This window comes from Durotheca rogersii, assembly GCF_024521655.1.
Source record: "Durotheca rogersii strain YMJ 92031201 chromosome Unknown GGS23scaffold_4, whole genome shotgun sequence".
In the NCBI taxonomy this organism is placed as follows: Eukaryota; Fungi; Ascomycota; class Sordariomycetes; order Xylariales; family Xylariaceae; genus Durotheca; species Durotheca rogersii.
The window spans coordinates 610,907-637,149 of NW_026251235.1; the positions used below are offsets into that span (position 1 = coordinate 610,907).

The 26,243-nt window shown below is 56.9% G+C and overlaps 8 protein-coding genes across 8 annotated transcripts; 4 read left to right on the forward strand and 4 right to left on the reverse strand.

Annotated features, from left to right (window-relative positions):
* Nucleotides 1-765, forward strand: GGS23DRAFT_593998 (uncharacterized protein; the record flags this gene model as incomplete). Its single annotated transcript, XM_051518099.1, has 2 exons — nucleotides 1-95; nucleotides 159-765. 2 exons carry the CDS (start codon nucleotides 1-3, stop codon nucleotides 763-765), a joined length of 702 nt encoding a protein of 233 aa, XP_051374536.1.
* Nucleotides 766-1,566: 801 nt separating this feature from the next.
* Nucleotides 1,567-2,741, reverse strand: GGS23DRAFT_554256 (ribosomal protein S21e). The gene is made up of 2 exons (XM_051515523.1): nucleotides 2,511-2,741; nucleotides 1,567-2,398 (listed from the first exon to the last, which is right to left on the reverse strand). The coding sequence occupies exons 1-2, from the start codon at nucleotides 2,540-2,542 to the stop codon at nucleotides 2,167-2,169; spliced, it is 264 nt and encodes an 87-aa protein (XP_051374537.1). The 5' UTR covers nucleotides 2,543-2,741; the 3' UTR covers nucleotides 1,567-2,166.
* A 370-nt stretch (nucleotides 2,742-3,111) lies between these two features.
* Nucleotides 3,112-6,490, forward strand: GGS23DRAFT_616938 (uncharacterized protein; the record flags this gene model as incomplete). The annotated part of the gene is made up of 3 exons (XM_051520819.1): nucleotides 3,112-3,403; nucleotides 3,440-4,977; nucleotides 5,215-6,490. The coding sequence occupies 3 exons, from the start codon at nucleotides 3,112-3,114 to the stop codon at nucleotides 5,899-5,901; spliced, it is 2,517 nt and encodes an 838-aa protein (XP_051374538.1). The 3' UTR covers nucleotides 5,902-6,490.
* A 71-nt stretch (nucleotides 6,491-6,561) lies between these two features.
* Nucleotides 6,562-7,245, reverse strand: GGS23DRAFT_616940 (uncharacterized protein; the record flags this gene model as incomplete). Its single annotated transcript, XM_051520820.1, has 2 exons — nucleotides 6,562-7,028; nucleotides 7,143-7,245. The coding sequence occupies 2 exons, from the start codon at nucleotides 7,243-7,245 to the stop codon at nucleotides 6,787-6,789; spliced, it is 345 nt and encodes a 114-aa protein (XP_051374539.1). The 3' UTR covers nucleotides 6,562-6,786.
* A 431-nt stretch (nucleotides 7,246-7,676) lies between these two features.
* On the reverse strand, nucleotides 7,677-8,916 carry GGS23DRAFT_356569 (uncharacterized protein). Its single transcript, XM_051513195.1, has 2 exons — nucleotides 8,655-8,916; nucleotides 7,677-8,459 (listed from the first exon to the last, which is right to left on the reverse strand). The coding sequence occupies exon 2, from the start codon at nucleotides 8,394-8,396 to the stop codon at nucleotides 7,758-7,760; it is 639 nt and encodes a 212-aa protein (XP_051374540.1). The 5' UTR covers nucleotides 8,397-8,459; nucleotides 8,655-8,916; the 3' UTR covers nucleotides 7,677-7,757.
* Nucleotides 8,917-9,019: 103 nt separating this feature from the next.
* GGS23DRAFT_554266 (mid region of cactin-domain-containing protein) lies at nucleotides 9,020-11,583 on the forward strand. The gene is made up of 3 exons (XM_051515524.1): nucleotides 9,020-10,582; nucleotides 10,763-10,795; nucleotides 10,861-11,583. Exons 1-3 carry the CDS (start codon nucleotides 9,146-9,148, stop codon nucleotides 10,876-10,878), a joined length of 1,488 nt encoding a protein of 495 aa, XP_051374541.1. The 5' UTR covers nucleotides 9,020-9,145; the 3' UTR covers nucleotides 10,879-11,583.
* A 3,029-nt stretch (nucleotides 11,584-14,612) lies between these two features.
* Nucleotides 14,613-16,834, forward strand: GGS23DRAFT_616947 (uncharacterized protein; the record flags this gene model as incomplete). Its single annotated transcript, XM_051520821.1, has 2 exons — nucleotides 14,613-15,566; nucleotides 15,712-16,834. 2 exons carry the CDS (start codon nucleotides 14,613-14,615, stop codon nucleotides 16,504-16,506), a joined length of 1,749 nt encoding a protein of 582 aa, XP_051374542.1. The 3' UTR covers nucleotides 16,507-16,834.
* Nucleotides 16,835-23,835: 7,001 nt separating this feature from the next.
* Nucleotides 23,836-25,183, reverse strand: GGS23DRAFT_554275 (uncharacterized protein; the record flags this gene model as incomplete). The annotated part of the gene is made up of 1 exon (XM_051515525.1): nucleotides 23,836-25,183. A coding segment is annotated over exon 1 (590 nt), but the record flags the coding sequence as incomplete, so codon positions are not given.
* Between the last annotated feature and the right edge of the window lie 1,060 nt (nucleotides 25,184-26,243).

Genomic DNA, 26,243 nt, shown 5'->3' on the forward strand with positions numbered 1-26,243 from the left:
ATGTCTAACGCACCCTCCCTGAAAGGCATGCTCCCCCAAGCGGGGATGGCTTACCCGGCCGGCGACACCATCATGGGCCTAGAACACGAGGACATGTAGATCCTCGCGGCTTTGAAGAAATCGGTGGATCTGGATAATCCCACCGATACGGGCATTAGAATGGCAATCGACGAGAAGATTGCCGATGCCTTCACCATCGGCCTGCAGCCCCTTCTCGCGTCCGCCGTCGGGGGCCCGGAGAGCGGGATAGTGGACATGGCGAGCAAGATGCACTCCTCCGTCCCCTGGGCCCGCGAGCTCACACACGAGACGTTCTCGAACTTTTGCGGCGCCCTGCGTGTGGCCAGAGTCGCCTGGTACGTGAGCCCGCGCCCGCCGCTCGACGACGAGGACCACTCGCTGACCGCCAAGGCGATCCACATCTTCTACACCATCATCGGCGGTCTCTGGGGCGAAGACTCGGAGCTGGAGCGGCTGGTGGATGGGTGGGACACCGACGAGCTCGGGGCGGATGACAATGACAGAGAAGAGGAGGGTGGGCAGACGCTTGCCGCACCCTTAACCCACGCCGGTCCATCTGGCGATATCGAACAATTCGCCGTGTCCTTGTTCTCTCCCTCAATCCAGTCGATATTGCAGATTGAGGGCGACGTCGACGTGATGGCCGTCGACGGGGAGGATTCTGGAGTGCTCCTGCGGGGTGGGCTATGTTGGACCCCGCCCCACGGAGTACCGAAATCCGACAATATCTCTCTCATCCCGTGAGTCTGAGTCTGCCCTAAGCGGGTAGAGAAACTCCTATTCGCTTCTGTCACGTAGGAATACGCCTCGAGTGGCTCTTTGGTGGCCAAGATCTACTCCTACAGGGAGAGCAACCTAGCGTATTGGAGCAGGTCGAGCATGTATTTATAGGATACCTAACTAGCTTCGCAGTCACTCTCCCTGCTTCTAGCTTGCCAGTCAGTCAGTCAATCAATGAAACCTATCTCGTCTCATCTACTACTTGCTCCACGCGCAATCCGTCAGTCACTTGCACATCATACTAGGCTTAGAACTAGTGAGAGTCCAACCTACTAATCTAGAGTCAATAAAGAGATGTCGGGGTCTCAATTACGAATTAGACTTGTCACGTAGTAATTTATACCTACCTATGCCAGCCTATATCTACGAGTTCTGGAATGTACGCGTCTAGGTTATATGCAACATGACTATAGAATGCGGGTGGGCTTCGCACGAATTCCCAAAGTAGCTAACATGGAAATACTGTACTGCTCGATCCTATGAGCGACAAGGTGGATGTCAATCGTGTGGCGGCCGGAATAGGACGGACGGACAGACGGACTTCGTGGTGAGAAGACAATAAAGCAGAACAGTGGTTAATTAATTAAAGGGTTGAAATAATAAAGTGGGCAGGTCTGTGTTAACACAGGACCTTTTTTTTTTAAGCTTCGTACATTGGCGAAGGCAACGGGGATACGGCTGCCAGATAATATAAGACAGTCCACGAAACGGGATGACGCCGCAGGAGCAGGTCCCGTACATTAATTGATGTCGGGTTAGGAATATCACGAAAACATGATGTCTACTAGATACGAAGAGATTGTATTGCCTGTCGAAACGTGGGCTCGTATTTGGCGGGGAAAACGCGTAATGTCTGGCCCGTATCTGTGCTATGATGAACATCTCGAGCATCACGGCTTTTTCAAGGCCACTATCAATCTTCGGCACGGGGGCTATCGCGGTAGCCCCAGAGTCCTCGCCCATAGAGTCACTCAGAGGTGGACGCGAGGACACTTTACTAGCCGGGTGCTGTCTTTATCGTATACACATTCTACCGAGGCCAAGCGAGGGCCGGGGGGCTCTAGCTCAGAATGAATTGTTTTTGATTCTTTATTTGTTCCGTTTGCTCGCAATCGTGGTTGCGGCCATCCGTCCTAACCAGCTAGATGCAGTTTTAAAACCAAGTCCCACGCCTTAACCGTATGGCCCCGAATTTCTTAGGAGCACCAACACCCGCCTATCTGCCGTCGTGTCAGGATATGGTGGGAACATAACAAAGCGCGGTCGGCCGGGGAACGAAGCGGGGACGATCAGAGCGGGCCACGTACCACCACCACCACTGTCACCTCAATCACCACCTCACACCGCCCTCGCGATCTCGGTCGTTTATCGGACGGGGCTCCAGACGCTCTTGAGGAAGCCGTCGCGCTGCGCTAGCCGGTTTAAGGCGTCGTCGCTCTCGCCCATGGCGCGGACGAAGCCGCAGAGGGCGTACACGTGGTTCTCGCCCTGGATCTGGCGGCCGTTCTCGTCGACCTTGGCGACGGAGATCTGTACCGATGCATGGTCCTTGGCCTTGATGATGCGGTTCGTGGCGCTGCACTTCCGGGGGACGTACCTGGAGGACGGCGGGGGGGGGGCGTCGTTAGCGAAGTCCCCTCGCGGGTGCGTATAAAAGGGGAGGGGGAGTTGGGAAGGAAAAGGAGGAAGGGAATAGGAGGGAGACTCACAGGTCGACGAGCTCTCCCTTGTCGTTCTCCATTTTCGCGTCTGCTAGCTTTCGGGGGCGCTCGAATCGTTCTCGGTGGCAGAAGTACGTGGGCGTCGGGTGTCGCGGTCGAGGGTAACGATGCGTTGATTGATTGAGAGAAGCGAGAAATTTGGCCTTGCAATTTTGGGTCCCTCGGCAAAGAGAAAATGTTTGGTGGGCACAGCGTGGGGCTTATCCTAATGCTGGGGCGCTAGTCACGTGAGAGGTTTTGTCAGCTGACCTCGGGTTGGTTTCGTGGCGCAGAAATCGCGGGTCTTGGCCTCGGATTTAGCCTCAGATCTCCCCTTTATTTTTGTCTCTACCGCGTAATCTGCTACACTACTCTAGATGTGTTACGGCAACTTCACTTGCACATAAGCCGTGTCTGCAGACATTATTACCATTGGCCCTTCCGTCCAAACAATACCATCGCCCGATCAAGTTTTAATAAGAAAAAACGACAATTTGGACGTGACAGAAAACCAACCATTCTGCTTGTCATTAGCTACTGGGGCTGCGCTCGGCGCAGCCGAGTCTTCGCCCTGCAGCTCTGGTCCGTTATGTCTTCAGCCGAGGTCTTCATGTCGTCTCCTCCGAGGCGGCAGCAGTCTTACTCGTTCTCGTCATCGCCGAGCTTGCCTTCTCCCAGCGAGATACTCGCCAAGGTCCTTAAGCCACCATTGCGAAGCGAAAATCAGGCTACACCCACCCCCGACAATGTGCGAACTGTCTTTACGAGCGCGGCAGGCATCCCGCGAGAGGCACCTGAGATCGATATCGAAAGCGAAAAGTTCCCCGGCTCGCCGCTACAAAAGACAAAGCCTAGCAGACCCCGGAAGAAGGTTCCCGCGCTGGAAGCTATACCTATGCCTAGTGAGACGCCGATCCTAGTCGAATTACCACCCCAAGCGAAGTCGCGGCTCAAGTTCAAAGACGAAGAAAAAGCTTCCCAACGTCAGGACTTAGGAGGAAGTGAAGGTCCGTGTCCTCCGAAAACTCAAGTGACCAAGGAGGCGGTCAAGAGGAAATCGAGAGCGAAAACAGAAACGGTGTCGAGGCATTTCGCAGCCAAAGAAAGTGTCGCGAAAACTGCGGAGGAAAAGCCACTCAAAGATAAAAGCATACCCAAGCCGGCAACCGAACCCGACAGTGCCCCTTACCACGCTGAACCCGCCTTGAAACGGCGAGATGCCTGGACGCCTCCTCCCGGAGACAATCCCCTGCTCCTCGATCCGGAACCGGATAACCGAGAGCTGCGTTCCGTCGGTAAGGGATCAGCAATCAAGGACGTGTTTCAAACACTGCATGGCCAATATGGAAGTAATAAAGAGTCGGGGGAGTCCTTATCGGGTATATCGGAGCGGAAAGAAGTTTTGAAGAAGCGGAAGTTGATTGAATGTGTCTCCATCAACAACGGAGCCGAGCAGAAGTCTAGGGAGGCGTCCCCTTCGAAGCCAGCTAACGCGAAGAAGAAGGCCAGGACGCTCACTGAACTAGCGACCGCCCCGTATATGCCACCGATGATGCCTGAGCTGGACCTCGTAGGCCCGTCTACGAAGGAATCTCTCCTGAGCTACTTCGACGAGGACGGCAGCGTTAAGGCGCTTGTTGAGCATCAGACTGCCCTCATGTCGAATAGCAAGGGGAAAGGCAAGGGATCGAAAGCAGCCGCGAACCCAAAGCGCAAGAAGAAGTCAGGCACCGCGGGAAACCCGATTCTCCTGTCTCCGAGCTCGGCGATGAAGCAGACGACCAACCAGGACTTCGTTTTCGGGACCTCGAGCCAGCTAGTCGGGGAGGAGTCCCCTACGACCCTCAAGAATCTTCAGCTAGCGATGCGAATGTCCAATCGAACCGACTATTCGGACCCGTTTGCCGATTCCGACAGCAACCAGGGGCTCTGGCGTGCCGGCGCGAGAGATACCGACGGTGATTTAATAGGCGTAGATAGCGTCGATGTTGTCGACCTCTTCGACGATTCCGAGCTAGTAGTCCGGCACCGCGAGCCCGTAGCTGACTCGCGCCAACAATTCATCGACATCAACGATATTCTGAAATCATCCGACATGGAAGAGTCAGCGCCTCCGAGCGCCCAGCCGGACAACACGCGTTCCATCCAAACCAGCGACGAGGAGCACGCGGGATCCCGACCTGGAGCCGAAGCCGAGCCTAGAAGGGACGCGCAGCCGGACTGGGAACTTTTCAGCGACACCCAGCTTTCGGCACAGGTCTCGTCGTTCGGTTTCAAGCCGATAAAGCGGCGGCAGGCTATGATCGCGCTGCTCGACCAGTGCTGGGCCAGCAAGAACACGGTCGCGGCGACAGCGCAGACACGGCCGATATCCAGCACGGCCGCGACGAGCCGACCTAAGAAGAAGGTGCCGGCAACAGCAGAGGCGGAAGCACCCGAGCCGAAGCGACGCGGTCGGCCACGAAAGGACTCGACGGTGTCGCAGGAGGAGGAGGAGGAGGCGCCCCAGCTGAAGCGACGCGGTCGGCCCCGAAAGAACTCGACGACGTCACAGGCGGAGACAGACTCCTCTTCCGCAACGGCGGAGGCAGAGGCACTCAAGCCGAAGCGACGAGGCCGGCCGCGAAAGGACTCGACGGTGTCGCAGGAGGAAGCGGAGGCGCCCCAGCCGAAGCGACGTGGTCGGCCCCGAAAGAACTCGACGACGTCGCAGGCGGAGACAACCGCCTCTGCCGTAACGACGAAGAAGCCGCGCGCCAAGAAGGCCCCCGCTGCGAGCCCAAAGAAGCCGCGCGGCCGGGCGCCGAAGAAAAAGTCCACGACGGTGGAGATCGCGGACTCAGCGTCGGACTCGGAGGCATCGCTGGGGCGGCCGCGGTGGTCGCGGAGGCGGTCGCGGTGGTCGCGGGGGTGGTCGCGGTCGTCGTGGGGGCGGTCGCGGTCGTCGCGGAGCACGTCGTCGCCGCCGGCGGCGGACCTGTCGCTGACGGCAGCGGAGACGGACGAGCGGACGGCGCGGCTGTTCCGGCGCATCACGCGCGCGGTGACATCGGCGCCGCGGTCGCGCGACCCGGCGCAGCCGTCGTGGCACGAGAAGATGCTGCTGTACGACCCCGTCGTGCTGGAGGACTTCGCCGACTGGCTCAACAGCGGACCGCTGGCGGCGGCGGCAGCGGAGGAGGAGGGGGGAGAGCTGGGGAGCGGGGAGAGCTCGAGCGGGGAGGGGAGCAGCGCGGGAGGGAAGCGCAAGGCGAAGAGCAAGGGCAAGGGCAAGGGCAAACGGTCCGGGCCCAAGGTCGAGGAGGTCCTGCCCGAGGATGTCAAGAGCTGGTGCGAGGCCCGCAGCATAGTGTGCCTCTGGCGCTATAATTTGCGCGGGAGGGAGAGGAAGCGGTTCTGAGGGGGATAGGAGCGGGCCTGCTGTAGGAGGGGGAGGTAGAGTCGAAGCAGAGCAGGTTGGTCGTGGCCTTGGCGTCGAAGGACGGGAGTATTCCCTATCTCGGTTATCGGCCGAGGTAGCGGCGAAATACAACAGGCAATTATTCTCGTCCGGCTGATCATCCTGTGCCGGGTGCTCCTCCTCTGGGTCTTGAGCAGGGGGGCAGCGCAGCGAATTCGATCCCGTGGTGGGCGCGGCGAATAGGGCCCTGGGGCATGGTGAGCCGCGGAGTTTACAAACGTATACTTACGTGCCGGCCCTGTGCTGCCGATTTTGTTCCCGATTAGAGAGTTAGTCCGCAACTCGAATATTACCTTTTAGGGCTAATGATGTATGTACTATTAACCTCGCCGTCGCCGTGTTAAACTCCTCTCAAGATATAGCTGGATTCGGTTTGGAAGGCAACAATGTTACCGAGGCAGCAGACGATAACACTATGCTAGAGAGCTACCATGCTACCATGTATGATGGTGGGTTCGAACCTCTTGCGCAGCTTAGTGATAACATACGAATAGGAACCCAATACCACACGCAAAGTCAACGGATATAATCGACCGCCTTAGCCTGTGTGGTGACTTCTTAGTGCCTTTAAAGGTCTCGGTGACAATGGAGCGATTACAAGTTCTTAGTGATGGTCTCTATATTTAATTTCGGCTCTTCTAAACCGCTTTACCAGCCGGTGGAAATCGACTCGACCGCGTACAATTTACGTCGTCTCCTTGCCCCAGGTAATCGACGCCGGAGTCTTTCGCTCTGTACCCACCTACCTACACAGCGCAGATCAATCACGATTAAAGAGCACTCGCGCAGGGCCGGAAGACCCCTCTCGGTGCCAACCTGGTCCTATCAACGCTGCACCGGTTGGGAATTAAGCATGGGGACATTAACAAGCATAATTGTCTCATTCATGACAGTAAAGCGACATTCATCGATTTTGACGGTGCCTCGAGCATAGCTAGCACCGATGAGCTGGTAGATGAGCTTCACGATCTGCAGAGCCAGTTGGAAGATACATCTGGGAGAGCGGTCCAAACTGAGATTCACGACCCTCCTCCGACTCCGGTCACTAGTAACACCCTCTACGTTCTCTATTGCCATATGAGGCGAGCCCCTGCTTCCTGACACAAAGGATCGTACTTCGCTTGGGTAGAATTCAAGTTTCGGCACCTTGTTAGATATTACCTCCCTTGCAAGTCACTTACCCGTTTCGCCATCTTCGACTACCTTTTCTAGCGACTTGCAAGCGCCGTTAATATCTGCGAGAGAATTCGCTGGTAATACAAGTTGCATGGCTGCTAGGGCCATGGCAGGAGCCAATACTAAAACAAACAACATAAACGAAACAGATCTTTCTGCATTCTGAGGCAGTAGGAATCCAAACAGGCGCCCTTGATTTGCATCATCGGAACCCTCGAGCCAAGTAACCCTGCCGTTAGAATGTTGATGGAGGTCATTGCCTATCATCGCCATCCTATGTCGAATAGGGGGTTGTTTCCCTTGCTTCGTTCTTGGGGTAATCGATCTATCACTAGCCCCCTGCGTTAATGACGAGGGCCCACGCTCTTCGAATCAGATTGTCATTTACCCACGGCGCTCTACCACAGGTGCCCAATCCTCGACAGACATGAAACGCGATCGCCAATACTGCAGAAACATGAAATTTAAGAGGCGGGTGGGTTTCGACGCCGAAGGCCTGGTCGAATATCGGCGAGAGGATTTTGCTGGCGTCCGCCTGGAAGAAGTTCCTCTTGCACAGGCCGCGGCGAGCCCCCCGGGTCGGGGTTGGCGACGACGAGGACGGCGCCGGCGCGCTGGGCCTAGCGCACGAAGTTGACAGCGGGCTGCACGGCTGCCGTCGTCCTGGCCAGCAGCATCACGTCGGCCGGGCCCGCAACAGCATCGCTTCGTCCGGCGGCCCCCCGAACTAGACCACGTCCGGCCCGAGCAGCGCCTCCCCGTACCCCGGGCACAGCGGGTCGGCGGCGACGTAAACGCGGGCAGCGGCACACCGGAGGCCGGCGCGGTCGCGTAGGGGGTCGACGTCCTAGGTGGGGTAGAAGAGGCCGGGCTTGCGGCGGCCGGCGTGCCGAGCACCGTCGCCCCGTGGTTCCGCCGCTGCTCCGACCGCGCCGCACAGCGCTAGGGTGCGCCCGCTCCCCGCCACCAGTAACGCGCGCTCGGCCACCGAGGTGTGTGCAGTTAGCGGAACGCCGCCCGTCTCCCGGATCTAGAGCGGGAGGCGCGCCGTGTCGGTTGCCATCGTGCGGGGCTACGGCGCAGAGTAACGAGGGTTGGGTTGAGCTGCGTGCGTAGGTGGATATATGTAGGTAGGTATGCAGATATATGCAAGCCTCGCGCCCCCGCGCTCCAAAGCCACTGGTTACTACCGTGTGCTGATCGTCTGCTCGAATCGTTGTCGCCTGGATAAGTTGGCATCGGCGTGCTAGGGGCTGCATAGCCACACGCCGGCCCGTCGTCCATATTCAGGTCACGTATAGACACTCGTTCATCGTCAATGCCTGCGAGAATTCCTGTTGGCAATCGTATACAATCTTAGCTGTGTATCTACCACCTCATCTCTTCTCCCTTCTGCTTTTGTTGCGTTTAACTTCTAGTGATCTCTTCACCTACCTAGGTGGAACATACGGAACTCAAACAGCAAGTTAATATTTGACACTATGGGCAGAACAACTAATACGTAAGAGCTCGCCTACGTGGGTTGCGCGTAAAGGATGTTTGGTTGTTAATGGTGTTGACCTTGTTTTCCAAGTTGTTGGGTCGTTAGGTCGATTTTGCGGACCCGACAATCCATAATGAAGGAGAAGGGAGCGTACTATGGCCTGAATATAGACACACAAATTTGTAGATCTGGGAAACGAAAATGTGATAAGTGATTTAAGGAAGCGTTGAGGTATGGGAACAAGGTAAAATCACGAAAATTTGGGGATGTGGCTTTACGGGGTTATTATCTCACCTAGTTAGGTGTAAGGAGCAACCTCGGTGTAGCTCGGTGAGGCCGACCGATAAGATATGGGAAAACAGGAAGGGATTTAGGACCCACTCTAAACCTCCCGCTTACATAACGTCAACCGACGGCATCGGGTCATCCTAGTAACAACAAGAATATTCATTGCAAACGCACAGCTCCATTTTCTATCTCCCTACCCTCCCGACACGCGGAACGAGATTGGGCTCGCTAGACAACATGAACCCTGACAGACGTGCTATGATACACGGCCGTAAGTCGCCCCCACGCCGCGATATCGCATCTCCTAGACGAGATCCCAACAACAGGATCACGAAACCATCGAAGCCGACGCAACCGAAACACGCGGGCGCCGGTCCTCAGAACTGGGTCAGCCAAGACGAGCAGTCACGACAGTTCGTAGCCGACGAGGACAAGTTCGTCCTGAAGCAAGCCAAAAAAAAGGCCGACATTCGCGTCAGAGAGGGGCGAGCCAAGCCTATCGACCTTCTCGCGTTCAACTTGCGATACGTGGATACCGATCGCGACGTCTTCGACGATGACGAAGCCGACGTCGACATTGACGTGCTCCCGCCCAGCACTGTAGTGGATGGCCTTAAGGAACCCGAACTTGATGAACTCGATGCCGATATCACGTCGTACCACACGCTAGAAACGAATAAGAGAAACAGGGACTATTGGCTGGCCTTAAAGACAATCTGCGCGGATAGGAAACAGCGGCTAAAACCCATGGGAGCCGAGGAGCGCGCCGTGAGCTCTGTCATATCCGATGTCGACAGGATCCTAGGACCAAAGAGTCTGGAGCAGTTGGAGAAGCTTGAGGGTCAGATACACGCCAAGTTGGAGTCGGACGAGGTGGTGGACACCGATTACTGGGAACAGCTGCTGAAGAGTTTGTTGATTTTCAAGGCAAAGGCGAAGCTAAACCAAATTTACGAATCCATCAGGCAGAGCAGGATCGAGCTTCTGAGGGAACGAGATCCCGAGAAAGCCAAGATCCTTGCCGAGTCCGTTTCACCCGGGAACGCTGCCCTCGCAAAACCTAAAGACACGCCCGCGGCTCCTGCCCCTAAGGCAAAACATAGCACTTCCATCACTGCCGCCACCGGCAGCGCCAGTAGCAGCAGTAACGCGCCGCCCCCTGGCACCGCACGATTCGCCACGACGGGCAATGAAGACTTCTCCCAGGCCACCAAGGCGCTGTACGAGCGGGAGGTTGCCCGAGGGATTAGCGAGAACGAGGAGATATTCACAGCCGAGGAGACCGTCCCAGCCGCCGTGAAGCCTCAGTGGGCAGACAAATACCGGCCTCGCAAGCCACGGTATTTCAACCGAGTACAGATGGGCTATGAGTGGAACAAGTATAACCAGACGCACTACGACCACGACAACCCGCCACCCAAAGTCGTCCAGGGCTACAAATTCAACATCTTCTACCCGGACCTCATCGACAAGACTAAAGCCCCTACCTTCAAGATCATCCGCGAGCACGGGAGGCGACGGGGCGAGTCGTTCACGCCCGCAGGCGAGGAAGACACATGCCTGATTCGGTTCATTGCCGGCCCGCCCTACGAGGATATCGCGTTCCGCATCGTGGATCGGGAGTGGGATTATAGCGCTAAGAGAGATCGCGGCTTTAAGAGTAGCTTTGACAAGGTAATGCTTCTCATAATCTCTTTCGTACCCTCAGTGTCTGTCTTGTTCTCCTCTTCTCTCCACCATCCGTTCTTGGCCGGCAAGGCGCAACACCGTCGATTATAATGACACAACAGCGAAAGTCTTGGGGGTCTGAATCACATAGGAGAATATGCCTCAGCTGACCTTCCGTATTCAAAGGGTATTCTTCAACTCCACTTCCAGTTTAAGAAGGTAAGGGCCCCCGCTTCTTCATCGAATCCACCACACCATGATGAGTACTAATACTGTACGCACAGATTTATTACCGAAAGTAGAGAGAGAAAACAAAGATGGCTTAGCCTTGTTGGATTCACTTGTTTCGCCGATGGCAAACAAATGCTGGGAAGTACACAGTATGGATTCCAACGCTTCTGGTCACTTGACAATGTGTTGGGAAGTGGGAATACTGTATTGTGCACGGTACTGAGAATGACATTGTTATTGAAGAAGTGGGCGGACAGCGAGGCCTGGGTATGGGCAATCTGACATTCGGAATGTATACTGTCCAGTCATACCGTGCCTCCATCTCCGTGACACAAGTGTGCGTAGAGCTGCTTAGCCTCCCCAGTCGCGGTGTCTCTTGTTGAGGTACCTACCTATGGGCTATGGAGCGATACAAGACATTTTCTGGTACTTCCCACACACACAGCACCGGGAGTCCGGTACTGGTCACAGTCACTGATCCTGCTCTTCTCGGCTTCCTGGAAATGTGATGCGTGTGGGGGTATATTCTAGGCACTAGGGCGCGCTGGCTTCTCCATCTTCTTGGGTCACCAATCGTCTTAAATGCTGATTTACCTTACTGTAATAACCCTCGCCACTGGGCTCACGTAGGAGAAGAAAAACACATATTAGCGTAGATACCGAGATTGGGCAAGGGTAGGCATTTGCATTTCCACGTGACAACTGGCATTTATTACTTCTTCTTGCCGGTGGTGAGAAGCTCTCCAGCGCTGGTGGCCTACGCCTAGGGAGACCTGACCTAGGGCTGCTACATATCCGGAGCTTCGACGGGGATTCTAGAAGATGCTGCCATGATGTGCATATAGTGGAAATAACCAGGGGCGCTCTCGTTCGGGATAGTTTCAGGTCTATTCTAGTAAGGCTGCGAGAGCAGGTCCTGGCAAAGCGTGCGACGGCTGAAAAGTGATTGGTTACATTTGGCGAAATTTTGCCATGGTCTCATTCACGATGCAGGCATCCGGGGCGGGAAGGGGCCTTAATCCCGCCCCTATGCAGGACACCGCACGCTCAAGGTGGCTTTCATCGCTGAGCAATAGAGAGAATGGCATTGTGGGAGCGGGCAAGGTGCTGGCCAGCAGGGGAAGCCGAACCCTTCTCAGATCATGGCCGGGTTTTCTCCCTATCCACGCGCCTCTCCCACCCAATCCCATAGGGGCAGTTTTGGGCGATGCCTACTCTCACCTTTTCTGCGTGCGGCGTATATAGTAGACGTCGCCGTTGACCTAGAGCCTCTTACAAGCAACAAATCCCCGATGACCATGCTGTGGATGACACACACTTTACCCACGAAACGCGGATCCGTTTGCACAAGGAGAAACACACGCTGCATGCATGGAGCGCCATGTACGGGGAGCACACCCGCATACCTGCACACATGCTACGGACGCATCCCACACCAGCTTGCCTGCCCATACATAGAGACAGATGCGTCTATTCCCATGTATATTATGTAGGCGTTATACATACACCTATATTTATATCTATATCTATATATACGTAGCTACCCCTACGCACATAACTGCCATCGGCCCTCGTGGTTGTGCAACGGCGAGAGGAAAAAGGCCGTCTAGGCCAGACATTGATGGCACGACTACGCCACAGCACCCTGACTCTATTGTTGAACCCAGCTTGTCCCTGTGCCCTTTCTGGTGGGACAGAACGGAGAGAAGAGGCGAGAACGAGCAGGGAATATACCGAGAGAAAAGAAGGGCGGTTTTGCAAAGGAAGGGTAGTGATCAAAGCCGTCGGGGCAAGGAGAGAAGGATACTAATAGAGCAGAAGGAGTAAAGAATTTATTCGCGAAGGCCTCGCCAGCGAGAGAGGGAACCCGGCCGTCAGGACAGTTGACCCATGTGCTGGCAGGTTACTAGTCCCATGCTCAGGGCCATCTCGCTATAGGCCGCCGCGGCTTTACCGGTGTCGGTTCTGTGCTGCGCGCGCGCATGTAAGTTGCTATTCTGGACCAGCTACCCAGCTACATCCTGTCACCCCTTTCCTCCCCCTTCCCTCCCGCCTTCTCATCTGCCACGGGCTCGACCAGTTCTCGATGTCGCCAATGGCCTCGCTGAACCACCAGACCAGCCAACCCAGCAACGACAGAGGCAGGAAATCCACACTCACTGTCAGGCCCCGCTCGCCCTGGCTGGGGCGGCCCTATCAGCCAGCGCCGTGCCGCCCGTCCAGCGCCAGGGAAGTACCCAGCTGGAGGCGGGTACGTCACAGGGGACAGGAGGGTACGTGTTCGGACGGAAGAGTGCGCCGGCTGGAGCGACGCGGTTAAGTACAGGGCAGGGCACCGGGGCCAGGAGGCCAGGTACATCTACCTAGCGCAAGCCCTGTCTCCTCGAGGCGGGAGTCAGTCGGTCAGTCAGAGCGAAAGGTAGGTAGGTACATCGAGGGCGAGCCGGCTAGCAGGTGGAGGTACCTGTGTGGAGAGACGAGAGACGAGAGGCTGTATACATCTGGCTGTATACATCTGGCTGTATAAGTACCTATATCTAGCCGTATACTTCCTCTACCTCTCTCGTACCTCTGGCGGTAGGTATACACCTCTAGCTGTAGGCATACGCCTCTGGCTGTAGGAGGTAGAGAGGAATACCTCGGGCGGTATACCTCTGGCGGTATACCCTCGACGGCAATATACAGGGGACTGACCAGTGCGTGCTGACGGGGTCTAGGGAAGGAGCACGTCTCCTCCTCGCTCGACCTCCTTCCTAGTCTGCCGCCACGGGTCGCCATACCGACATCATTGCAGAGAAGCCCGTCTCCCGCCTCCCAGGTACGTACCCTCGTCCTCTCGCCTTCTTTTCCTTCGTCGTCTTCGTCGTCGTCGTCGTCGTCTTCCTCTCCTCTCTCTCCGTGCCTCGCCCTCCCAACCCTCCACTTCCTGTCTCTTCGTCGGTCTTCTCGCCTCGCCCTCCTTTCTTCCGGCCTCGGATCGATGTACCGATACACGTAGAACCACCTTACGCATCTACAGGCCCGCACCACCTACACCGGCATGTCGACACTATCACAGACCACAGACCACAGACAGACCACACGCACGCATCGCTAACTCCCACGCCACACCCACACACGCTCTTCTATTCAAGTATCCCGCTCCACATCCCCCTCGCTTCTCCCCTCCTCTCCTCTCCTCTCTCCTCCCCATTCACCCTCGCCTGGAGCTCCCCTGTATCTGTCGTACCCAGGTACTCTCGCCCTCGTCCAGCCAACTACGTGCCGCCATCCGGGATCGACTCGCGCTATCTGTAGTTACTAGGGTCACCATCAGTCCCCCTCTTATTCATCTGAATTCCCAGGGCGACGAGAAGTGGGAGCGCCTGGATTACCCCAAGTTCTCTCTAGTCTCTTGAGTACCACCGTTGCCAAATTGGACAACTACTTATCTACCTCTGCCGAAATTATCAACCCCCCCCCCCTCCCCCCCCTCCATACACAACTCCATTAACACATAACCGCATCCAATACTATTACTCTCCATTCTTCTTCTTCTCACCACCAACCCACCTTTCCTTTATCAGCCTGTGCCGTACGCCCTCCGTCCGCTCTTTGCAACCCCTACCTTCTTCGAGCACGCCTCTTGAGTCCAAGTCTTGTGGTTCTCGTCTTAACTTGTCACCGACACCTAGCTGGCTCGTCTCCTGCGTGCTGCCCACAAAACACAATCCTCTCCGTCGGGGCTGAAACCCTCTGATTCGGAAACGCACGCTCCCCTGTGCCCGGGCCGGACGCTGGTTGACAGAGCTTTCGAGGGTTCAGCATGCAGACTAATTTTGACGACGGCTTGCCCGTCAATTTCGCCCCCCATTACAGCCCGCTGGGCCCTAGACCAAACCGTTCGGCACAAGCAGCCGCTAGGTTGGCTGACCTGACCACCATAGACACCTATTATATCCAACCGCCAAGTCTTGGTGTCGGTGAAACTACCCAGCACCGTCATCCCCAGTCATCCCAGTCGCCGGATCTGTACGGTCCACCCCTCAACACCTCTCTCCCGTCGTACCAGCCGTCGATACTTCAAGTCCCCACCTCCTCGTCGCAAGGTATATGGGCCACGCCACCGTCTACTACCTGTGAGGTAGAAGACATTGAACGTTGCTCTTTCCGCGGCTCGCCTGCTAGTGGCGTTGGTGGGATTCCGCCGGGTGCCCGGGGCTCGGTTGGGCCATCCATAGCTAGCTCCGAAAGCTGGTCTCCTAGCACGCAGCAGCTCAGCTTTCACGGCTCGTTTCTCAGCGACCCTAGCATGAATTCGGAATACACTGTTCAGCCGCACGCGCCGGAGCAGTACGAGCAAGATGTCGCGGACCAGACGGCGTCGCTTTCGCTGTACGGAGACCCTAGCATAGCCGTAACTAACGACCACAATGCGATCCACAGTGTACAGGCCGCACCAAACGACGTACCTCACTCCAGTCCCCAACCGATCTCCCAGCACCAAACGCAGGTAAAGGAGGGCCTCGGCGCCGAGTATAGTATCAATTCGGGAAACGAGCCGCATGAGCCGGCTCGGGCGGGCCAGCAGAATGCCGACGACGTAGCAAGGACGGAAGAGCCATATGCCGTGCTGATACACCGAGCCTTCATGAGTCGAGAGACCCATGCGATGACCTTGCAAGAGCTCTACCAGTGGTTCCGAGAGAACACCGATAAGGGAAAGAGTGAGAATAAAGGCTGGCAGAACAGCATCCGGCACAACCTAAGTATGAACCACGTAAGTGTTTTTGTTTCTATTTATTCACCACATCCGCTCTTGCTTGCTTGGTTGCTTGCTTGGTAGTTGGCTTTTGCTGCCAAGGCTCGAACCCTATTTCGCGCCAAGATTCAGGGGCTGATCTCTGTCACGTAATCAAACAAAGGCATTTATCAAGCGAGACCGTCAGCCAAGGCCTGGAGAACCCCTAACTGAGTCAGGGGAGCCCAAGAAATCGACAGAATGGGTGCTCGAGGACTGGGCCGTGCAAGGTGTGCAGAGCACGACGCGTTACCGCAGCAAAGGGACATCCAATCGTCGGGGTGGTGCTCTAGGATCCCACGGACGCTCTCGCGCAAACCTCTCCGGACGTGCCAACTCGGGCCGCAAGGGCGGACTTAGTGCCAGCAAGTCTAAAGCGGCCAGCAGAAGGGCGACCCTGATCCAACGCCGGAACGATGTAGCGGCCGACCGTGCCAGCAGCAGCAGCAGCATGACCACTCTGACAGGAACTACGCAGCACCACCCCGTGCGTGACATGATGTATAATCAACAACACATGGGATTTCAGTATCCGTTGCCCAACTTTCGAACCGAGTCAGCAACACCTGCCAACCCAGTGGTTGCAAACGAGATGCTATTCACGCCCCCACTACACCCCGCTGGACTCCCGGCTACGGATTCTCATCACAGTTTCGCGTATCCCCACAATTTCCAGTACAGTCAAAGCCATCATGCAGGTTATCATCATAGCAGCAGCTTCTATAATTTCGGAGATGTGACGGGAATCTACCAACAACCACTGCCAAGTTCTGGGCAGGCAAGCCACGAACAAGCATCGTCGTCAATCATTAATGCAAGCCTCAGTGGCATGTTCCCCGATGCATCGGAGATGCGGGACAGCAATGTTTCCTTCGCCTACTGGCAAGATCGAGAGAACGGCAATGTTTACGAGCCGTGATTTATTTACTCGATACCCCCATTCCCTTGCGGGGACGGAGCCATTCTATGCTGCTCCTTTTTTTTCCCCTTTTGTTCTTCTTTGATTTCGGTTATTTTTTTTTCTTCTCGCCTTTTTCCGTGTAACGACGCTATGAACAGATGCCGGTAGCTGTACCCGGGATGCCAGGCCATCCAACAGAAATGCATAGTGGTGGAGACTCCAACACCCTACAATCTATACCCTTATATCACCAGTAGGAACCCGGGAAGAAGGGAGAAAAAAAGAAAATCTCAATACCACCATCGTCTTCTCCCTGTCTCACTCGCAGGATGGCACCACCAACATATTACCTACCTACCATACAATCCGCTATTTTCCAAGTGCAAAGACTAGACGACGAAACTAGACGAGGAGACTCTGACAAACGCTGACATACGACTTTGGAACTCCGCGGCCCGCGAGGCAATCCTGTTTGCCTGCTCTATACTACCAGAGTTCCCAATATCACGAACGGTTCTGATATTTGCGAAATCAAGCGTCACGAAACTTCCTCCCCCTCCGTGATCGCTACCAATACCGTTTACTACCACTACGAAGAAGGAGAGCAGGATACGCGCTGCTTGGAATAAGGGGGGGGCTTGAGCAACCGTGTCAACTCGTTAACTCGTGATCTATTAATACCCCACAGTTCCTGTCCAGGCGTCTTGGCGCATGAGAAAGAAGACATCGGCATTCTTATTGCCTCACGTTGCGAAATCTCCCGAGATATTCTTGTGCGGTCGAGGGCATCTCGGATCCCTTGCTGAGCATTAAGACCCAACATCCCGACGAAACTTTGCCTATTCTCAGATCTGCTCACTCGCAACGCCCATGCCTCTACGGCGCTAGATTCATCCGCTGTCCATCCGACCTCGTTATGCGTCTGCTCAGAACTCTCAGAACCGTACCGACCCCGTTGCCTATTAGTTTTCCCAGCGGGACCCGACCGCCGACTTATACTACCCTGCGGCCATCGGGTCGCAAAAGGGGCAGGACAAAGAGATAAACTATCGGGCCACTCCCCACTCTATCGATAAACTATAGAACTGAGTACTTGGGAATGGGAAATATGGAAGAGGAGGAAACGGAAAATTATTAGGGAAACGAGCCCGGGAAAGAGAAACACATGACGGACGGACGACGCGAGAAAGAGGAGGTGTCTCTCTAGATATGGCAGCATTGTCGGGCGAGGGACCAGATTTCTCTTTTATTTTTACAAGATAAATCCCAAATGCGCAAAGAAACGCGACATTCGCGCTGGTTTTTTTCTATCTGCTTTTTTCCCCCTTTCTCCTAACTCGCGTCTGGTAGTCGATTTCTGCCGGCGGAAAGCTCGTTTTTATTCGCCGGTTAAGAGCTCCTTTTCTTTTCCTCGTGTACGTTGCGTTGCTTTCTATTCCTGCTACGCGTCCCAATGGGTCGTCTCAACCAACGCTCACCTCCTTTTTCTTCTCCTCCCGTCTCACTGTATTTTGTACAAGCACACGCGCCAACTGCAGTTGGCCACATTCTATTTGCATAGAGAGTTTTGGGGAGTTGAGAGAGGCAGGGAAGGGCGAGGCAGGAGGAGGAGGAGGTGGTGGTGTCTGGTTGCTTGGGCGGGAACGCGAGTCGACTAAAAAAAGAAACTGGTGAATATTAGAAGCGAGCGAGGTGCGGTGGTGTTCGGGGGCGGGGGCGGGTGTTTGGCAGGATACCGCGGCTGCGATTACTACTGCTTTACCGGGAAATCTAGATACCACAATGTCGATTTACTGTATTTACTGCGGGGGTTTATTTTCTGTTCGTTGTTGTACTTACTTGGCCGTCTTGCGGTGAGATGTCTACCTACGTGTCTCTCTGGCTTTCTGTCTATCTATCTATTACTGGGGAAGGGGGTTACGAGAACAGTAATCAGTGGTGATCAGGGTCATGGCTGCGGGCGACGGTACATACTTACTATCTGGGTAAGGGGGGTTGTGCGAGAATAGCTGGGGGTGCTCTGATGTCTGGAAAATTACTGCTTAAGCGTGGAAGAAGACAGCAGGGTCTTGCGTTGCCGCGGCATCATAGCGGCCGCTCTCTGGGTTGAGGTAGTGGTAATAGTGAGTAGGATGGGACACGGCCCAGGGCGAGGGGAGTTGACAGGGGAGAAGGGATCCAGGGGGGGGGGGGGGGGCTGACCGACCGCGATGGTGGAAGGAGAGCTGTGGGAGACAAGACGCCGGGGCGTTAGAATGCGCGCCCGTTCTGCGTGTATATGAATCATTGTGCCACCACATGCATCCTGGCCATGTCGCGATCCTGAATACCTCCGCCTTACTACAACATCTCGGGCGGGTACTAGTTCGTCAGTACTGCTGGGTAGGTCCCTCTTCTGCCGGCCCGTCAACCTGTTCACAGCGGTTGGGACTGTATGTATGGAGGTAAGTATGGGGATATTAGGCACCCAAGGTGTCTACAGATCTACCTAGGTAGGAAGCCCGTTCCATCCGCCTATCCGTCCATCACCAGGCCCCTAGCACACCCATGCGCGCCCACGTCGACGCGCTCGCAGGATGTACCTACTTTTATTACTACTGACGCTTCGAGGCTAGACTCGGGTCCTGGGCTCTTTTTTTTCTGAGAGGGGGGGGGGGACGTATGCTGGGATCTGCCTTCGAACCGGCGCAGCGAGCGAAAAGAAGGTGGAGTGGGGACTACTCATAGACGACCACCTTACCTTCCCTTGTCAACGCGCGCAGCCGTCTGGTTCGCTACCACTCCGTCGGGACGGGGAGGGGGGGTGTAGGTGGGTGTGTCTCAGACGGTGCGGTGCGCTCTCCGGCCCTGTCTGTCTGTCTACCTTACCTGTCTGTCTGTGTACAGACCTGCGGGTCGCACACACTTTAGAGAGAGGGGGGGGGTGTAGATACCTACGGTACGATACGTACGTGCGTACATACTCATACATACATGCGCGGGGCCCGTCGAAGAGAGGAGAGGAGAGGCGAGGCCGTTCCCTTTACCGACAGGGCTTTTTTTGATTACGGAGGAGGGGGGTGCGGCTTCTGGATCCCCCTTGCCCCCCCCCCCCCCCTGTTGGAGATCATGGGGGGAGAGAACAGGGGAGGCGGCCAGGGCAGGGAAGCTCTCAAGGCCGCAGCTCGATGTGCCGGGGTCTTCCTCGGTGCCTTGAGAAGAAAGAGGCCAGGGGAGGGGGAGGCGGCGAGGAAGATGCCGCGACGTGGGTACGTGGGTATGCGGACGGGTCTGTAGGAGGTAGGTAGGTATGTGGAATATGTACGGGGCAGCTAGGCAGGCCAGCGGGGATGTAGGCACGGCACCGTGATCGGGCGCTCGACGCCGCAAATCGCCGACGGCGCAGGCGCCCGCGCACCGCCGCCGACCTGCCGACGCCATACCTACTTACTAGCCTTGCCGGCTCCTCGCTCCTCATGCCTCCCTCGACGCCCCCCCCCTCCTTCTTCCCCGGCTGGCTCGGTAGAGGCGTGCGCATGGGGCTAACCGCAGAGACGCGCTCACAGGGCGACTAGCGCTGTCGGCTGTGTAGTTACGGGTATAGTAGGTAGGTATATGCACACCCGGAGAGGGGGCGCTGTCTCGGCTCGCGCGTGGCTCTCAGACACGTCTCCCTCTCGCGCCGGCAATGCCTACCTACATGCTGCGGGGGGGTGCGCAGTTCGTGCGTGTGGGACTTGGGGCCCCCGCCGTCGAGGCGCGGGTAGTTACTATTGTCTATTGTCCCCGCTTATGTTGTCGATGGGGCGGGTATAGGTTAGGTAGGCAGATAGATGGGCGGAGTTCTATCCCAACAAGGCGTGAAGAAGATAAGTGGTGGATGGTACGAAGGCGTCTGCTTTCGACGCTAGGGTAACAATGGGTTGGCACCCAAAGACAGACAGGCGGAGAAGCTTGTAGGTCTCCTTTGTCTTTTTGACCCCGTTTGGTTCCCTTTTTTCGGGGGGGGGGGGGTCTATTACTACATTCACTCTTGCTGGCCGAGCCCCGGGGTCCCAGCTCGTGAGAGACGGGGAGATTATCAGCGACGAAGGGAGGTGATATTAGATACCACCTTACTTACCAGTCGCTCTATAGACAATACCGACCTACCCAACGCAGCCGTGCGTGCGTATGCGGAGAGCAGTAGTCTGTCTGCCTGCCTCTCTGTCCCACCGCGCGCTATCTAGAGAAGAAGCGCATCAACCATTACCTACCTAACCTACCTCACCTCGCATACCTACCCAGGCCAGGCGGGTGCTTTCTCCCGTGCGACTCCAACGCAACCATACTCTCGGGCCCTCCTCCTCGTATCTCTTCGGCTCGCCTTCTCGCCTCTCTGCTCGGCCATTGGCTCGCGAGCCGTCTTCGCTACTACTACTACAACTACACAGCCAGGCGGAGCCGAGAAATAACCTGCGTGACTTGGAGGCATGCGGCCGCTCTCGATCGGCGTGCGCCTGCAGGAGGCGATCTACCTATCTAATATCTATATATATACCGACGTACATACCCAGGCATATATAACATCATCTATCCGCGACGCGCCGAGAGGTTGGGCAGAGAGCCGGCCCCCTCGCTCATTGGAGCGAACTCGCGCTCGGTCTGCCGGTGCGTAGATCGGTAGTTGCTGGGCTTGGCTGGCGTGTCCCTCGCGCCCCGCCTCGGCCTGCCTGATCGGCGCCGCTTAGCTTTAACTACCCCAACCTAACCTGCCCCATCCACGCAGCGATCGTGGCCGGGTTGACTGGCTGTCGATGTTAATATGTGGGGGGCAGGGGAGGGAGGAGAGAGAGAGAGAGAGAGGGCGTCGATCGCTCCTAGGGGGGGGCCATCGATAATATAGGTATAACGTGTGCGCCTGCGGTTAGTTGGGAGCGTCTACCCATGCCCGTTGCGCGAAACGGCAGCCCGACCCCCTCTCTCTCCCTCCCTCCGCCCCCCCAACTGATAATACTGGGTAGGTATGCCTCGTCCGAACCTCTGTATGGCGACGGAGGTAGATCCAGCCTCTCGCCTACCTGGCCCGCCTTGTATGTGTGGCCGTGGACAGGTACACCACATATGTATGCCTACGTGTGGGCGCGTGCGAATAAGCTTCTCCATCACCCGGGGCGCAAGCCCGAGCACGGCCGTGGTCTGTTAGACGGGTCGTGGCAATGACCCTTACGAGGCACGCGAGGCGGTCTTGGTGCCACGCATGACGTCCCTGGGGGGCATTACTCCTCGCTAGCGGCGTCTCACAACGGCAATATCTCAGCATACCTAGAGTATCACATCACCGCTAGTGAGATTCGTGCTGTAGGGCCGGCCGTTCTGGGTAAAAGGGGGGGGGGAACCGACGGGCGGGGTGGGATTGGGATCTGGGATCTCGAAGCACGGTCCTTTCGACCTGTTCTCTCTATGTGCCTCTCTCTTTCTCTCTTTCAGGAGTCTGCCTACAGGCGGCTAATCCCAAGAGAGAGAGAGAGAGAGAGCGCACGAGGCAACCCGGTCGAAGAGACAGAGGGGAACGCAGAGGTAGGGGTGTGTGGATCGCTCCCGAAGAGGCAGCGCAGTGTGTATTAAGAGCATGGGGCAGCATGCATGCACGTATACGCATGCACATATTACCTACCACCACCCACGTACATACATGACTTGCAGATCCTGCCAGTGGGTGTGCGAGCTTCTCCTCTCAGCCTAGCTAGCCTGCCTTCCTGCCTGCGCTCCTCAGCATTAGCAGGCCGCATTCCTGCGAGGGCGTTGGGGGTGCGACGCGAACGAGCGAGCGGAGGACGGACGGCCGTTCGTCAAGACGTGTTGTTCGGTGAAGCAGTCGAGCTGCCATCGACAAGCGTCGTCTCCGGCGGAGAAATCGGAGAGCCAGCTGACTGTCAGACGGGTGGGCGGCCGGGTCGTGCTGCTTGTCACACGTGTGTGTGCACGCGGACTATAGGGAGTACCTACATAGGTAATAGTTGAGGGCAGGGGCTTACGTAGAGAGAGAGAGAGGGTCAGAACCTCCCACCCGTTGCACCGCGTCGTGTGCTGATCGAGCGAGACGGCGGCGGCGAGCAGCAGCGCCGTCAGCCATCCACACCCATGCCCACGACGCAGGTATATCCCTACTTAACAACCAGGCCAGGTACGTAGGTAATAGTTGAAGAAAAAAAAAAGGGGGGGGGGGCTTGCTAATATCCCCGTCCTCGCACTGCTCCACCGAGAGAATCCACTCGACGAGCGAACGAGACGGCCGGGAGAGAACCACCAGCGGCTGATTGGCAGCGCCGGCCTGAGGGATTTTCGTCTGCCTACCTACCTAACTAATGCAAAGAGCTCATGAGACGATCCCTCCCGGCCAGTCGGTAGGTAGGTAGGTATACCTACTCATTACCTAGGTCGCTGTTATCCAGGTACCTAGCCACCCACCCACCCACCTACCACGGGACACGAAGGCACTGGCCCTCCTCGGACCCGTGCTGGCGGGCGGTTCTCGCTCCAGTTTTCACGTCACTGGCGTGTGTGTGAGGGGTAGGTAGGTAAGAATCGTGTTTTTTTTTTTCCTCTCCCACGCTAGACGAGACCGAGGCCCCGGGCCAGGCGGCCGCAGTGGTTGTGGAATATCCAGCGTAGGGCGGGCGTGGCACCGTGACGGAGGGGGGGGGTGGTTTGCAGCCTATACCTACTTACCTACTTAGGGCACGTACGCTCTGGTGCGAGGTAGGTGTAGAGGAGGAGGCGGGGAGAAAGTTGGCGAGAACAACTCGTTATTATCTTGTCTTGGGACTGCGTAGTGTAGTAAACCGTGTCAGGTAATATCCGGTGCACGATACGACAAGCCTCCGTCCAACACCCCGTGTCACTATACTACCTACCTACCTACCTACCTCCTTTATTTATAGCGTCCCTCACATACCCACCTACACCACCACCCATCATCGCGACCAACGTCACCGCGCACATCTCGTCACCCGCACCCCCACTTAGAAGCTGTCCGTGTAAATAGGCGTCTAGCCAATATCGGCGGGCACCTCCCCAGGCTTCAACAGGCAGCCAGTCGGTCCCACGCGCGTGCTAGGCGGCGCCAGAGGGGGGCCTGCTGCTCCTTTGTCTCTCCGGCCCCGAAGGGGGGGGGGGGACGAGTTAGGCGCGTTGCCGCCATCGCGGTACCTAGCTGCCCCTGGGCTCTGCCCCCGCTACGGCGCCTTGGCCCAGCCGATCGAGCTCGCTGGCCCAAAGTTGGCGTCCTCGGCAGCGCGCCCTGCGGAGCGGGGGCCGCGCTTGGGGATGCTTAGAAGGTCTAATGGGGTGGGAGTGGAGTGCACAAGTTTAAAAAAAAAAAAAGGAAAAAAGGAAAAAAAAAAAAAGAGAGGAAGGGTGGAAACGTCCCGCTGGTCGCTTGCGTTATCTCGATTGCAGGCGACGGGATACTAGGGGAATTCTGCTCAGCTCCGGGGCATGCGTGTGCCTTGACCCGCCGGGAACGGGAGAGGGGGTCGACTGGTAATAGGTATTAGACACGCCCGCAACAAATATGGGGTAGGCAAGGTAGGCAATATACCTGATGGCCAGAGACCCAGTCAACACCGCCATGCTGCCTCTCGTTTCCCCCCAGCTCCGCGGCTCTCCTCGCTATCCTCCCAGCCACGTACCTCTACCGTCTCCGTATTATACCTACAGCCGGCTCCGAGCGTTTCTGTGTTACCTACGACGCAACTCCAAGGGTTTGCCGCGGGCGACTGGGAGCAAGCGAGGCTGTCTACGCGCAGCGAGGAAAAGATCTACCTACCTACCTACCCACCCCCCCAAAATGCCCCGTTTCGTTGACCAGGCACGTCCGTCTGAATTCCATTCCTCTCGTCAAGCAACTTAGCGAGGAAGGAAGCGAGGCGGCTCGGGCCCGGCCTAGCACCGCCGGGGCAAGCCAAGCCAGTGCTCCTAGCGACGGCGCGATATTTACGGACGTAGACGTGGCGCCGGCTAGTAGCTCGACGGCAGCGGCGGGCGCGGCACCTGGCGGCTTGTCGACGGGGTCGCGCGGCATCGCATCCCACCCCGGCCCCGCTCCTGGGGCGATGGCCCGTTTGCGCACCGCCACAGCGAAGCAGCAGCAAGACCCATCGACGTTTAGGCGCCGGATCGGAGATGGCAATAGCGGTAGGACTCGCGAGGGGGACTGACAGGAGGACACGTTGAATAAATTACGACAGGAGGCGAAGGGGTTATTGGCGCGTTGAGAGGACAGTGTATCGGCACCTCCCGGCTCGGATCGCCAAGATCCGGCGATGTATTGGCGACCGACCGAGCTGCGAAGTGCTAGGTACAACACACACAACCCCCAACCCCGTATGTTGGCGATGTGCGCCCAGCTGTCCGGCATCATCTGTACGTCGTCTGGCTCTCGCCGGGCCTGTGGTGCCGCCGCTTAGAACGGCAGAGCCCTCCCACCCTCCGCCGATTTTGCCTCCTTCGAATGGGGCCGGGGCGCGACTCCGGCCTCGTAATGATACTGCTGGCTGTGTCCTCTGTCGATGTGGTCTCGCGTCTCTTGTTTGTTGCCCCCGTAGCATTATCGATACTACCTTTGGGCAGTGTATCGACTTCACCTTTCGCGTGTGTACGTAACGGGGCTACCCAGAGTATTACCTACATGTTTCTGTTATTACCAAGTTGCCGAATGCAACGCCAATTAAGCAGGGCGGGCTTCACACTCGTAGAGGTGCATTAGAACCGTTCCAGGCACAGCAGCAGCACTACACGTAGTTTCATCTCGATATACCTCGAGACAATATACCTACGGCTACCCAACACGCCCATCTTGCAAAGATGATACCACGCGAATTGTCCGATCCACCACCCTGGAAATTTGCATCGACGAGACGAGACGATGCTACGCAAGACAAGGATTCGCGGTTCCCGCCAAGGCAGACGAGCCTTACCCAAGGGAGAAGTTCGACGCTAATGCCCGCCGCAGACAGAAACCGGCGCGAGAAGAGATCGACGGCGCGAAATGAGCAACGAACGCACGCGGTGCTGTGCCCGAATCTTGCGCTGCCCTCCACTCCAGGGCCGGAGGAGTCGACAACATGCCGTCGTGCTCCGGGTGGCTCTCTTGGCCCTTCGCGTCACAATTCTCCTCGACGCCGGACATTCCGCCGGCTCTGGGCTCTCTTCCCTCGCCCCCACCGTCTCCTAATACCCCCCCGCCATCTCGTCCACCCCCCCTAACTTCTAGCCCAGCGCTCCAGGGGGGAGGGAGAGGGCAGAGTCCCGAGTACCAAGTAACAGGCAACACCCTTGGAGGCTCCAAAGAAGAAGACGCAGGAGGGAAAAGCAAGTGGGAACACGCTGCGGCGTGCCTCGTGGAGAAGCACTTGATCCCAGACAGCGCAATTCCCGAGTCTTCCCCCCCTCTCATTCTCTCTTCTCCAACCCCTATTATTCCCTAACCCTGTAACCTGTAAGCAAGGCCTGTCCCGGCGCCCAGCCAGCCAGCCCTCTACATGCATGTCGTGCACGCTGAGCGCTCGCTCGACCCGACGTGAGATGACCCAAAGAGGAAGAAGAAGAAAACTTGTCGTCGTCCTCTGAAACAAGCGCTAGCGACCCAGCCCAGCCCAGCCCGGTGCGCGTGAAGCCACTCAACCCGGCTTGGCTAGTTGGCGCGTGGCGGCGTCGTGGTTAGCGCTGGCACGCCCAGAGCTGCGTAAAAGAAGCATATTAGCAGAACGAACCACAGCACGGCAGCAGCCCTA